Source organism: Mastigoproctus giganteus, chromosome 3, assembly GCF_048544385.1.
Source record: "Mastigoproctus giganteus isolate SK-2022 chromosome 3, ASM4854438v1, whole genome shotgun sequence".
Taxonomy (NCBI): Eukaryota; Metazoa; Arthropoda; class Arachnida; order Uropygi; family Thelyphonidae; genus Mastigoproctus; species Mastigoproctus giganteus.
The window spans coordinates 224602539-224618387 of NC_143577.1; the positions used below are offsets into that span (position 1 = coordinate 224602539).

The 15849-nt window shown below is 34.6% G+C and overlaps 1 protein-coding gene across 1 annotated transcript in view; it reads left to right on the forward strand.

Annotated features, from left to right (window-relative positions):
* The window catches only part of SerRS (Seryl-tRNA synthetase), a 71114-nt gene extending 58403 nt beyond the window's left edge, over positions 1 to 12711 (forward strand). Inside the window, exons 10-11 of the mRNA XM_090370899.1 lie at positions 7313 to 7442; positions 12476 to 12711. Coding sequence (XP_090227025.1) covers positions 7313 to 7442; positions 12476 to 12594 — 249 coding nt within the window. The 3' untranslated portion in view covers positions 12595 to 12711. The remainder of the gene's footprint in view (positions 1 to 7312; positions 7443 to 12475) is intronic.
* Positions 12712 to 15849: the final 3138 nt, after the last annotated feature.

Consider the following 15849-nt stretch of genomic DNA (forward strand, 5'->3'; position numbering starts at 1 on the left):
CGAAGGCAGATTACGAGAAATCCTTGGCAAATGATGCTTAGAAAAACAGCAAGGATTTCTTTACTTATATAAACTCTAAAAGGAAGGGGATGAATCTGATTGGTCCACTTGACATCAATGGTTCAACTGTTGATGATCCTGCTCAGATAGCAAACAAACTGAATGAGTATTTTGCATCTACATTCACACATGAGGAATTATTAAGGTTTGAAAATGGCAGAAGGTTATCAAATTGTAGCAGGATACTTAATGATCTTGTAATAACTGAGAGCAAAGTGGAAGAGAAATTGTTGAAGTTAAACGTAAGAAAAGCACCTGGGGTGGATGGGATCTATCCAGTTTTAAAGGAGGCGGCAAAGCAACTTAGCAAACCCTCAGCCATAATTATGAGAGCATCCTTGGACTCAGGGGAGGTTCCCACGGACTGGAGATGTGCAAATGTATCCCCAATTCACAAAGGGGGATCGAAGGGTGATACGAGTAATTACAGACCAGTTAGTTTAACTTCTGTTCCGGGTAAAATAATGGAGTCGGTGTTTAAAGATGCATTGCAGGATCATCTAGACAAGACTGCAGCAATAATTCAGACACAGCATGGGTTTGTTAAGGGAAAGTCTTGTCTGACAAATTTGATAGGATATTATGATGTGGTTACAAAGGAACTGGATGCAAAAAATAATTTTGATATCATATATTTGGATTTCAGGAAAGCTTTTGACACTGTTGCGCATGGAAGACTATTGTACAAATTGGAGCAGAATGGTATTAAGGGTAAGTTGCTACAATGGATAAAAGGATGGTTGAGTGGGAGAAGACAGAGGGTGGTAATCAATGGGTGCTGCTCTTTGTGGACTAATGTTATTAGTGGAGTCCCACAGGGTTCGGTGTTAGATCCACTGTTGTTTTGTATATTTATCAGTGATATTGATGAAGGTATATCAGGCTTAATGTTGAAGTTTGCAGATGATACAAAGGTTGGCAGGGTTGTTAATGACAGTAATGGCAGTGTGCTACTGCAACAGGATCTAGATAATTTGGGCAGATGGGCTAAGAAGTGGCAACTGAAGTTTAACCTTGACAAATGCAAAGTACTGTATATGGGTAGAAGTAACCCCAGAGAAACGTACCAACTGTGTGGTAATACATTTAAGGTGGTAGAAAATGAAAAAGACCTGGGAGTAATTGTGCAGTCAGATATGAAGTTTTCTGAGCAATGCAGACAGGCTGCCAGGGCAGGTCATGGGGTTTTGTCAATGATATATAGGAATTTTGCTAGCAGGGAAAAGGAGGTGATTATCCCTCTGTATAAGGCAATGGTCAGGCCACGCCTTGAGTACTGCATACAGGTCTGGAGGCCTCATTTTAGGAAGGATGTAGATTTACTTGAGCGTGTACAGAGAAGGGCAACAAGATTGGTGAGGGGAATGAAGGGATCCTCTTACCAAGAGAGGCTTAAGTTCTGCAAATTGCAGTGGCTGAAGACTAGGCACCTGCGCGGTGATCAGATTGAGGTGTATAAGGCCTTGAATGATTGAGCAAGCTGAATTCTGATGGGATCCTTCCACTTGTTCAGATTACGAACCTAAGGGGGCATAAATTCAAATTAAGAAAAGACAGATGTAGAATAGATGTGCGGAAATTTGCCTTTAGCCAGCGGGTGGTTAATTGCTGGAACAAACTTCCATCTGTTGTTGTGGAAGTTGATAGGTTGAATAAATTTAAGGAGGAACTGGACAGGCATTTGGAGGGAATGGTGTGTTTTTTTTTTTTTTTTGGCTGATGCTGCATAAGCTCATACATTTGCTTTCTTGCATCACATGCCACTACTACTGCTACTACCACCACCATTACTGTACTCGTTCTGTACTGATGCACCAAAGATGAGATACTATAGGTAACATTGTATATATGTTTGTGTATTAGACACATTTTATTTCACTATGGAATGTATCTATCTTCACATGAACGTTAACTGAAAATATGGCAACTAATCATTAGGTATACTATCAAAACAAATATTGGGATTGTCACATCTTGCTGAAAAATTAATCGTAATAATACTTCTCAAAAAGGAAGTGGTTTATTTGTAGTGCAGTATGAAAATAATTCAGGGTGAAGGCATTTTCTGTGAGAAGTAAGTGACATTATTGAAAAAACACACTTACTATTATATTTAATTTGTTTGCAATCCTAGGCATGAAACATCTTATTTTGAAATTCATAAGTAATAAAATAGATTTTCTATCCTTGGACCAAAAGTCAATAAGTATAGCATTAAGCCACCATGTTCAGCTAGGATGACACTGATATGGTATAGCACAGAATCCACAGGAAGCTTAAACTGTTATATGGGGATTTGGCACCATTCATCCACAGGGAAAGTTGTCGATTAATGTAAATTGAATGGTAATAGAAGGCTAAGTTATAGGTCCTGCTTCAGAAATGCCTACAAATGCTCTTTGGGATTGGTGTCCAGTGATTGGGAGGGCCAGTGAGATAGATAACTTGATCTTCGTAATCTTCAAACCATTGTTGATAGTATGGCCTTGATAGGTGTATTGTCATTTGCTTGTATTGTCATCCCAGGAGACACTTATCCTGGATGGGGAGAAACAGGAGTGCAGTAATTGCGTGGAGTGCAATTACTGATTCAAGATGATTGAGTATCTTACTCTCATAATTATTCTGAGCAATCTCCTGGGAAAACATGCCCACACCATTATGAAACTCTGAACCCTTGGCTGTTGGATGCAAGAACTCCTAAAAGCTAGCTGTCACTATATGTTTTCTCATCATGAAAAGAGTAAAGGGCAACTTATTCAATCATAAGGGATCCTTCCATGAAATCTTCAATCATACAGAAATGCTCAGACTCTGGTGTCTGAGCATTTCTGTTATTCTGAACACCACTTGTATATACATTGCAGGGTAGAACAAATTTTGATTAAACACTGGGGCTTGCTTGGCTTATATTGTTACTGTCTGGTCCATGGTCTATGCCAGTCACATGCAAACTTATTTTCACTAGTGACCCCCTTTATTAAATATAAAATTGACGCGACCCCTCAATGTAAACCCCAAGGTAGGATGACCAGATTTTTAGAGAACAAAAATGGCATTTTATAAATTGTGTAGTAGAAAATTATATTCAAGTATTGAGAAGGGAATAAAAAAATTGTCCCCTTTTAATTTACACATTAAAATAATTGTTTAATATTTTAATTGAATACAGTACAGCAACAACAACAAATCAAATTCTTATTCTTCAATTAAAATTACAAAACAATAAAAAATGAACAATTACAAAACAATAAAAAATGAACAATAAAAAAACAATAAAAAATGAACAATTACAAAACAATTAATGAGAAGGATGAGCATAGATAACCAGTAATATTTGGTCCATATTTGGCCCGGTACAGTCAGTTCTGCTATAATGCACATTTTTGCAACACGAATTTGCTCCAATGCGACTGATATATTAGGGAACAATGCAGTATCATATCATGCGATTTTTGCATTGGCTCATGCGTGATTTCGCCTGCAAGTAACACGTAACACCAGGTGAACGAAAACTCAGCACCAAGTTGAATAGCGACCTGCACAGCAATACAAGTTTATGAAGCTTAAAAAATGTCAAATGTGTGAAGGCTATATTTCCCATTTACTGTAGTTGTATTGGTCGGAGACACACTTGTCATTCGCTGTACTCGTTAGATAACATGTGATATTGTAGGCTGACTCACGTTTTCAGGAGCTCACATTTTTCTGTTCAAACAGAAATTTCGTGAGGTGGGATAGCGTGAGTGGAGGAGCACATTTCTGGAGGTCAGTACTATAAAACAATAAAAACAATTTGCAGTTCCCAGTTTATTGGGCTGTTCTATTAGCTGTTAGTTACTGATAGCTGGAATTGTGTGGGTTTTACATTATTATGTTGAAATATGCTATCCCTGCCATGAAATCTTCAATCATATAAAAAACATAAATAAATTTTTCAGAATCTTCTCTTCATTCCTATTTTTTAGGATTCCTCAACTTGTCTCACTTGTGCAATTTTTTGTGCATCCCGTATTTGTCGTCATTGATTGCTTATCTTTTTTACTATTTTAAATTTTACAATCCAAAAAAATAAGAAAATGTCAGTGAAGAAATATCAATCAAGCAAAACATATCTTGTCAAGGTAAAGTGCTATATTTACGGTAATATTTATTAGAAATTCATGATATTTAAACCTGTGTTAGCAATTTTATTGGGTTTCTAATTTTTTTTACTGTTTAATTTACCAGACTGAACTTTTTTTTTTTTTTTTTTTTGAGTGCTCTGCCCCTATCCCTATTTTTCCCATAAGCCCTGTTGTTTTTAATGTGCAAAATACCATAATGCAGAGATTTTTAGGAACACGTGTACCACATTATAACGGAACTGACTGTATTTGAGACTGCTAATCTCATGTCATCTTCTGGATCAAGTCTGGAACATTGTTTTGCTTTTATAGCTGTTAATTTTGAGAAGTCAACCTCACATAAATATGTAGACTCGAAAGGTAGCAAGTTTGTATCGCCATTTTTGATAATTGTGGATACTCGTCTCGAAGAGAAAGCCAAAATTTTTCACAAGTTGTAGCCTCGAAATGAACACATTATGATTCGCCAAAAGACAGGTCGATAAGTTCTTCCTTTTGCTCAGTGGTAATTTTGGGGCACAAAGAAATTTCAAAAGCAAAGGGATCACGAATCTAATACAACTTTTTTTCTGGAGATGCATTGAATCGTTTGGAAAAATTCTTAATTAGCATTGTTAGGTAGGTGGTAATGATATCCCTAAATTGTAAAATGTCAATATTATTGCTATTAACAAAATCAGAAAAACAAGGGAACATTTCAGTATTATGCTCCAGTTCAGTTTTCCAAAGATTAAACTTCTTTTTGAAAGCTTCTGTTTTATCACTGATTATTAATATGTTAGTTCCCTATCCTTGAAGACTTAAATTTAAATCATTAAGTTTTTTCAAATATATCAACAAGGTGACTAAGTTTTCCAAGCCATTTTTAATTTGTAAACAATTGAGCAAGGTTCTGATTTTTATCTGATAAAATCAATAAAGCTTCATGTTTGAAGTCAGAAAGACATTGCAACACTTTCAACATTTACCACTGGACAACCACTGTTACTTTCGTACAACCTTACTTTCATTTATAAAAGAAGCGTTTCATAAGCGGATCCCATTTCATTACAAAGTATAGTGAAAAGTCTGCTATTTAAGCTTCCACTTTTAATAAAGTTGATCACACTTACTGCATCTTTCAAAACTTCATGCAAATCAGTTTGCATTTCCTTTGCTATTAATGCTTCCCTTATGTATAATGCAATGATTAAAAACTATTTGGAGCAATTTCCTTTTCTTTGCCTTTTAAACCTTTATTTTCTCCCATTAATGCAGCCATGGCATCAGTACAAATCGCAACACATTTGTTCCCCATTAGATTATTTGTTTGAAAGAAAATATTTATAACATCAGAAATCTTCTTGCCATCATTCTTCCATCGAAAGCTTTGCAAAATAAAAAAAATCCTCCAAAATATCTCCCTCATATCAGTATCTGACATACAATAAGTTGAGCAAGATTGGAAATATCTGTGGATTAATCTAACTCTATTGCAAAAATTGGACTTTCTCTCAATCAATTGAATAAATTGAATTTTATGTTGTCCGCGATAACTGTAACACGCCGCAAGACTGTCTCTGGACAGGAATGGTTTTTAAATCGTTGCTGTACTTTTCTCCATGCATAATTGAAATCGTTTTTGTTGCAGCAGGGAGAATAAGAGATTCAGCAGTAGTATGTGATTTCAAATTTTTTCCTATAAAATATGAAACTTCCAACAATGCTCTTAAAGCTTTGCAAGGAACTGCTGTATGTTTCTTCATGAAATATTTCTGACCTTGTGTGGCGTCAGCTTTTCTTTTGAAAAAGGATTCAGTTTTTTTTTCATTAGCCCTGAATGTTTCATATGTGAGTGTCTTTTTAATTTAACAGGTTTCATGCTTTCATTAGCCAGTTTTTCATAGCATATTACACACACAGGATGTTGCTCATCATCAACAACACTATAAGTGAAGCCATACTTCATAAATTCCTCTTGATATTTTCTACTCTTTTTCATTCCTTTTGATTTGGAATATGATGGCTCTCTACCAGAAACTGGTGGTTGCCACTCGAAATAACATTAATGTCCAAATTTTCACATGATATATTTCTTACCTTATTAGTTTCTGAACTACCTGTGGCAACATTATTGTCATCACTCCTCAGCCGTTTTGTTCTGATTACCCAATTGTCCATGGTAAAATATATTTTTTCTTCTTAAAAATAACAATAATAACAATGAAACGTGCAATATAAAAAGTAGCAGAAGAATGAAAAACGCATCCAAGTTGATATGAAAGCACCGAAATACGAAGCAGAATAAACCAATTTCTTCATTATGTTTCAAATTATTTCAAGTATCTCATATGGTCAATATCTAAGCAGAGTGTGTATAAATTCAGTGATAGATTTGGGTCAATTGATTCCGGTCCTTAGGTGATGGAGTCTGCTAGTATTAACAATATGAGTCCATATTGTCCATAACAATATGGCTCCATAGCCAGTAAGCAAATTAAAGCATATTCCCAATGTGGTAGGCAGTAGGGTTCATTCGTATCTCAGACTTAGTTCAAGTAGTAAGTTCTCTATACCTACAGTATTGAAAAGGTAATTTTAACAACAGGTTTTTAGCTTTTATGTATACCAAAAATAAATTTACTGATCATGGAGATGGGCATACTTGACCAAAGGCAAAGTTTTTCAGTTGTATTTTTTTTTTTTTTTTTTTTTCTCTTTCAGAAAAAAGGATTGCCTACTTTCTGCAGTAGGACTCTGGTGTCTGAGCATTTCTGTTATTCTGAACACCACTTGTATATACATTGCAGGGTAGAACAAATTTTGATTAAACACTGGGGCTTGCTTGGCTTATATAAGCATCACTATTATTTAAAGCACAAATGAACTTCTTTTATAGCATACCTAAATTCAGCATAAAGTGTAAATCATAAAAAATGTTAAGATAAAAAGCTATAATTTTGCACTGGACTACTTAGAAAATTTCGATTCCTGACTAATGCCAGCTTTAGAAGAAAAGAAAATTATTGTTCATATGTAATATTTCTTTCTGGTATTTGTCATATTAAATGATAGATTAAATAATATTAAAATCATTTAATATTTTATTATATATTTAAAAAAAATAAATAATTACTTCCTTGCAGGTAGATTATGTTCACATGTTAAATGCTACTATGTGTGCAACGACCAGAACCATATGTGCTATTTTAGAAAATTACCAAACAGAAACAGGCATTAAAGTGCCTGAAGTTCTAAAGCCTTTCATGCCACCAGGTAATAAAATGTTATACATTACTAATTATAAATACTTTTTATAATGGTTACTTTATGCTGTATATAACAGTGGCCTCTAGAACAAAGGCATAGTTTTCTTTTTTTTAATGCTTTTTTTTTTGCCTGAAGTTGTTTCTTTATTAAGTTTTCATTTATAATTTATTCCTTTGCAAACTTATCATTTTTTATAGAAAAATAAATTAGTAGGCATTGTTAAACTGCATTTATATCATGATATATCAGCTGATACAAATTGTATAAGATGCCACTTGCACTGACATTTCTAGACACATTTTATATATAGTAGTTTTACCATATTCTTGAAATTGCACAACTCAACTGACATGCATATATGCAGTTTATACTTTTTTCAGAACAGAACTGAATTATGTTTCCCTTCATATGTTTAAAACATTTGTGGTACAGAATTGGATATATATATTATTTACTTTTGTTTTCGTGTTTTAAGCTAAAATGGTGTGGACAAACGAAAACAATACCTCTTGTGGTTAAAGCTAATTAGGGAAAGCAATGTTTGGGACATTAAAGTAAAGAATATAAGGATGCTGTAACAGGCACAAAGATATTTTCCAAGAAATTGGCAATAACCTCAAATGCACATCAAAGGAAATGGAATATAAAGAGCCAGTTTAGTAGGGAGGTGGAGAAAATGAATGCCAGCATCAAATTTGGATGTACATTTGATATTTGAACTTGTATATAAATGTAAACTCTTGATATACTTTTTACATTTATCCAAGTTGTATGATTTGTGCCAGTATCGGTTCCGATATAAGTACAGGTATGTGTGTCCAGCTGTAAATGAGCTTTAGTTTAAAAGAGTGTATAAATGATTCTGTTAAAGCATAGTACACATTTGCAAAAGTATTTTATTTGCACAAAAGGCAAAACAGTAATCTAACAATGGTCCTCACATTGCAAATCAGATATACTGGAGTATCACTTGCATTTGTTGTTTATAGACCACATTATTTTTTCCTCTGTATATAAAATCCATCTGACACCGTTAATATTTGTGTGTGGACATTATATAGTTTTGTTTTCCATCTCATGCTAAGTTTTAGATAGAAAGCAAGACCATTGTTCCAGTATATTTTATCCATTGGTGGAACAAGTACTTTTTATTTTATTTTTTCAAATATCTGTTTTGTCAGTTTTAGCATAGGGCAGAGGTTCCCAAAGTGTGGGGTGTGTTCTCCGTGGAGGGGACACACTTGGTTTTGTGGGGATCACTTGTTTTCATGAAGCACTTTAATTTATAAAAGTATGTATTGATTCATAGCTAAATTTAAGGTCAAATCTCTTTTATTTGCACATATTTTGGAACTTGATGGGAATGTGAAATTTATGAAAAATTTTAAGGGGACTCGGGTTTGGAAAGGTTTGGGAACCTCTGGCATAGGGCACAGAAATTAGTTGAATTTACTAGTTATGCATTGTTGAAATGAGTATTTTTTTATTATTATGAGGAAATCCATCCTGGTAAGCCGGTTGCAGGTTGTGGGTTTTTTTTTTTTTTTTTTTTTTTCTAACTCTGCAGATATATTTTCCAATATCTGCTCACTGGTTACTAGGATATGATTTGCCTAAGTAACCAGTGAGCAATAACCTGCTCACTGGTTACTAGGCAAATCATATCATTTGCCTAGTAACCAATTCATTTAATCATTTTGATGTCATTTAATCATTTTGATGCATAATTTTATTTGTTGAAGTTATAAATTCATGTTACAAGTTCTTCTGTGCCTTACCCTTTCCCCTCATGACTGCTTGGGTATAGCTAAATTTTTTCTTACGATCTTAAGATATATTATTTATTCTTGTATTATTATCACTCCCATTAATTTTCCCATTGTGTATCTGGAGATATGTGAAATAACAAGATTAGATAGTGAAAAAATGCATTTTATGAAAAAGAACAGATAATTTGTTTACTTCTGTAATATTTTAGTTGACGTATTGTGGACAGTCAAAAAGTTCCCATATTTGCATATTAAACAGCAGCTGCTCTCAGAGTAGTTTCCTTGAGTAGTAATGCACTTTTGCCAATGTACATATAATTGCTATTAGCACTTATGGAACTGTTCTGCCTGGATAGCATTGAGAGTATCTTAAGCTGCATCAATAACTTGTTCACTGTTTGTATAGGCTGCCACTCTGATAACAGATCATAATCAAAATGGCAGCCTATGACCATTTCATTTTAAGGAAAAAATTGCTTGGCAAATAAATGAGGCATGTGGTAACACAGTAGTATTGTGCTCTTTTTTTTCCCCCTTCATTTCACTATAAATGAGCGTTGTGCAGGTGTATTGTCATGAAACAACTTCCCACTTTTCTATATCTACCATTCAGGGTGCTTTTGACGAATTGTATTTCACAGTGAGTGCAACAACTATGCATATTTTTTCTCATTCACCTCCAGGAATGAATTCATAGTGCACAATAATAATGCCATGATAGCTAAAAAAACTTCTAACATCACTTTCGCTTTCAACATGTCTTGCTGAAATTTTTGTGGGAGCAATGAATCATCAGATGCCATTATGAAATTGCCACAAATTGTCATCTATCATTGCGCTGTTTGTCAGTAAGCATCTGAGGCATCACATGTTTAGAAACCCAACACATGTTCAAATAGTAGTTTTGGTGCACAAGTTGTCTGGATGTTTAAATTTTTTTGGCTATATGAGCAGTTATAAAGGTCTTTTGCCACTTTCATATTAAACTTTCTCTTTGGATCTATGATTTAATTCAAGCATAGTAGTGCCTGGATTAAATGGGAAGTCCTCTCTGTAAACTTGATGCACAATTTCCAAAGTTACAGAAGCACACATCCCTAAATATTGGCAAAATTTCAAGTTTGCACAGAGTTCCATTTCATATTTTTTACACTCAGAAATCATGATGAAATGAATGTGTTTCTAATCCACACAGCTATGAAACATGTACAGGCAACCCCCATATAACAGTACTTCTACCACACAGTTTTCTCTAACACGTGTGATAAATTGCTGCAATCTTTGCTCTAACACAGTTAGAGAGTTTTGGTGAATCTTGCATAATGGTACTTTTGTGCGGGGGAAATCCTGCTATTATGTTGGATGTAATTTTTCAACATTTCCACTCTTTTTAAATCCCTGCTGTTGACTCACTTGTCAAAAAATAATAATAATAATAATAATATTGAGAAATCTCTGTATTTTATTTTGTTGGGAAGTCCCTGTGTTACATTCTGTGCTATTGAACTTATGGAAAAATCTAGATTTCAAAAGTTTTACTATTGGATTGCACACCAGGCCATTCAAAAGATTTAAGTCATCCAAACATTGAAGTTTTGTTCCTACCACCACAGTTGTACTAGGTTAATACAATTTCTTTCATTCAGCCATTAGATCCAGGCATTATATCCACCTTTAAAACTCATTTCATCAGAAAATTGTTACAATGGATTTTGGAAAACTGATTCTGAATCTATTGAAGTAATGGATTATTTCTCAATTGTGGACTGTATCAGAACCATAGCTTTATCGCTGAAAAAAGTAAAACCGTCAACATTAAATGTGTGTGGAAAATTGTATGGCCAGAGTCAGTTCATTCAGGAAATATAGTTGAACCACAGAAAACGGAATCGGTGCGATAGTAGAACTTGCTACATCAGTAGGAGGGGAAGGTTTTGATGATATGACTACTGAAGCCCTCATGGGTAACACAGTTGATAGAATCACCCTCCTTCCCACACTGGGTGGAAAAGACCTGAGTTCGAATCCCGTCGATGATGGGAAGAATTTTTGTGGTCTTTTTCACAACGTGGCTGAGTTAATCAGGCTTCAGGCAAGGGTAGCATGGTTTTTCTCCCGGAATCTCGGATTTTTCGTCCAGCAAAACAGAAAATCGACCTCGGTACATGCAATTTATAGACAATATACGCAAAGTAACATGGCCTTAGTCACCTGTGCTCCTAAAAAAATTAAAAAATTATATGATTACTGAAGACATTCAAGAATTACTGGTAGAAAAAGAGGCTGGAGAAGCAGATTTAGTGGAAATGGCATCGGAGATAAAACCAAATCAATTCAGAGGATGATAGCGCAGATGAAAATTCTGAACTTCCAAATTTTACACTAAAAAGCATATGGGAAAATTAGCTGAGGAATTAGAATCTTATTTTTTGAATGCAGATTCTTGAATAAAAGGAGCACAAAGTTCAAAAGGGAGCTTCAAAAAATGCTTAGTTCCATATGATATTTCATCGTATGGAACTAAATTCACAAATATTTATCAAGATTTAACCAGGAAAAACAAACAAACCTACATTACTGATTTTTTTAAGAGTAGAAGATGCACGAAATCTAGAATGGTGTATTTTTGTTAGTTTTGTTAACATTTTTGATAACAAAATAACATTTTTTGTTAGCTTTTGGAACGTAACCCCCTTGTACTTTTTCTTAGTCCTGTATAGCTCAATTTTGAACAACACGACATTTTATAGGAACCTAACTACCGTGTTATACGAGGGTTACCTGTACTGAATTATTGACAAACTTCTGTGTGTGCAACTTGCAATTTGGCAGCCGACCAGGCTAGCTGGGTGGGTAAAGTGCCTGCCTGGAAACCCAAAGGTTGCGGGTTCGAATCCCGCCTCAGGCTTGAATCAGAGTACAAAATGCAAAAACCTTGGGAGGTGCATTATGGCCACAGAAGCTGATGCACCAACAACTAACAAAAAAAAAAGAAGCAATTTGACAACAGGAGCTCAGTTTGCTTATTGATTGCAGCATTATGTGGCCATTCCAGGAACTTCTTTACTGTGCTGTGTATAAAGGAGAAAATGAATGGCAAACAAATTTCATTTGTTTGCCATTCAGCCATCTGTTTGCTTCCTCTGTTTTTATATTGCATGTGGCGTGTTTCATATGAAGTTTTGTAACTGCATAAACAGATCATGTTTAATGAAAATTAGAAATCCTCTGTATATCATATTTTCTTAAAGCAAGTTTTTTCCTCAATAGAATTCCAAGAAGAAATACCATTTGTTAAAACAGCACCAATTGAAGAAATGGAGACGAAGAAACAAAAGAAACACAGAGAAGGAATGGAGAAAAAGAAGATTAATAAAGAAGAAGAATAGCACAAATCAAGTCATTCATTAAATTAATATTTTTTATTTTCATGCAATTGAGTGCAATTTAAATCGAACCAAAGCTGCAAAGCCTTTTTTTAATCTTTACTATCAACTCTTTCGCCAAGCTGACATAGGCTTACACATGTAAGCACACTGTAATTAAATTTTCCTCCTCAAAAAAAATCCCTGTAAATGTCTTTTCTTATGTTAAATTTTAAAATTATTTACAAAAATTTTGACTTAAACAGTTTTCAACTGATTAGCAAAGCTGTTTCAATTGTTTAATTATCAATTAAGCAGTGCATATAATAACATTAGTAATATATTATTGAGATTCCTATATGTTCCATTTATGACTTATAATTAGCAGATAATTTCAACACGTAAAAAAAATTTTGTCCATATCAATTATGAATTAGTATTTTTTTTTGACAAGGAAAATCAATTAAACATTAACAAAATTGTTAGCCTCCACATGATGATGCTAGCCTTTCTTCAGTGATATCAGTTTTGAAATTAGAATAGGGAGGGAAGCATTGCTTAATATTGCCTCAATTTAAAAAAATATATTTGAAAACTTAAAAAAAGGAACTAGATGAAAATATGAGTGCAGTTATCCTTTTCTGGTAGGCAACAACCAAAACTGGAGGAAGAGGGAGGACTTGAAAATTTTAAGGAGATTATGACTATGTATATAAAGTGCTTAGCATCATAATACACAGCCATTTCTGAATAAACAGAAAATTTTTAAGGTGGCATCGTTTTAGGTTATATCTCATATTGTGAATACCTTCACAACGAGTTGCCATGATATTGCACTACTTCGAATAAGTAACGCTTCACCTAAGGAGAAGACTAATGTTACTTATTCTCAGATAGGTACCACCACCCAGACAGCACCGATTCAGGGCTATTTGGCCCTTCTTCAGTGAGTGGGTAGGTACCCAAGTGATGCAATGATGGCAAAAACAGTTATGAAGTATAACTCCACAATATGAGAGATGCCTGTGGTGTATGATGTATTTAGACTAAGGCGCATTTAGGGCTAGAGCCTCAAGCCGCGAACAAATTTGGACTATGTATATAAAGTGCTTAGCATCATAATACACAGCCATTTCTGAATAAACAGAAAATTTTTAAGGTGGCATCGTTTTAGGTTATATCTCATATTGTGAATACCTTCACAACGAGTGAAGGTATTCACAATATGAGATATATTGTGAATACCTTCTGGTAGGCAACTTGTGAAGGTATTCAGAATATGAGATATAACCTAAAACGATGCCACCTTAAAAATTTTTCTGTTTATTCAGAAATGGCTGTGTATTATGATGCTAAGCACTTTATATACATAGTCCAAATTTGTTCGCAGCTTGAGGCTCTAGCCCTAAATGCGCCTTAGTCTAAATACATCATACACCATCAGGCAGCTAAAGTCTAGATAAATAAAGTCTAATCTTGTATGAAGTGAATGAAGAGATTTGTAAAAAGAAGGAAAGCTACAAAATCTCGGGTATGGTAAGTCTATTCTTGTTCGTGGTGAATGAACTCATGCACAGGACAATATGTGCATCACAAGTCATGCAAATGGAATTATATTAACAGCAGAAAATGTCTACATCCTTCCTAAACAGGTTTCCAACCTGTGTGCAGTACTCAAGATGCAGCCTAACCATTGCATTGTACAATTGAAAAATCTTGTCCCTGAGGGCAAAATTCCTATATAATATTGACAGAACCATGAGCTGTCCTAGTACCCTGTTTGCACTGGACTAATTGCTATTTTTTTTTTTTTTTTTTTTGTTCCACACAACCATGTGTTACTGCTCAATTGGTAGGTAAATCTGATTACTACTGTCCATATGCACTACCTTGTGTTTATCCGTATTATACCTTAATTGCACTTCTCAGTTTTATCTGCTTAATTTCTCTAGGTCATTGCAATAGTGTAGCCCAATTCCTGTCAACAATCCAACCTTCGTGTCATGAGCAAACTTAATATGCCTTCATCAATATTGTTTATAAATATTAAAAAACTGTTGTGCACCAAGCCCTGAGGGGTTCTGCAAATAACTCTAAGGAACGGTGGTTTTTAATAATTACTTTTGACTCCTGCCACTCTGTCATTCTTTTATCCACAGCAATAAGTTTTCCCTACTGGTGCACTTCAAACTTATACAAATTGGGAAAAAAAAAAAGTGTTCTTGTGTGCAGCACTGCAGAAGAGGATTGGGTTTGAATCCAAATAAGACTAGAGGAATTTTATACTTTTTATCCCACACTGCTGAGTTAGTGTGCATCTGGCAAAGATTGCATAGGTTTTTCTCTTCCGCAAACCGGTGTTTCATCTAGCAAAATTGCAACATGAGCATGAAATAATGCAATTTATAAATATATTGGTTCCCTATATGGCCTTAAAAATTATTAACCAGCTTAATGTAACTAGCAAAGGCTTGGTGCTGAGAGTGCTCAAAAATGGCAACCTTTTGAGAATTAGAAATACAGTAAATTTAAAACCTAGCTTATACTGGATTGGATTTTTGAAAGTTATATACATAGCTTAACTATTCAGAAGAGTCATTTTTATTAGATAATATAGCTCTGATCCTATAACCTTCACAAAGTGATAATCAGCTAAGAAAATGTTAACCTTTACTGCCAGAATGGTCCAGTGGGTAATGTACTTGTCTAAGAATTAAAGATTGTGGGTTCACATGCTTCTGGTATGGATGTTGCCATTGTCCGATAATTTTAGGTATGATGTCTAAATAGTGCAATATCAGTAATGGAGGAACTTTCATGGGCTGTTTTACTTTGTGGATGAGTTTGTTGGTACCAGATGAGAATAGCAGCGTGTTTATCACCAACCCTGTACACTCGGATTCCAAGAGAACATGCAATTTACAGCATGGGTGGACAAGGTAATTCTCGAGTGACCCTAATATGATAGTTTTTTTTTTTTTTTTTTTTTTACTGTAAAGTGAACGTGGGAATTGGTATTGAATGTCATAAAATTGCCTGTGCAAGTAGCACAGTTAGCAGAATCGCTGTCTCCCCACACCTGGTGGAAAGGACCCAAGTTCGAGTCCTGTCAATGATATAAGGAATTCTTATGGGCTTTTTTTTTGCAGTATGGCTAAGTTGGTCTAAGGTGAGGATAGCAGATGGTTTTTTCTCCCGGAATCTTGGGTTTTTCATCTAGTAAGTAGAAATCGATTGCAGAACACATGCAATTTACAAACAGTATATACGGGTCAATAT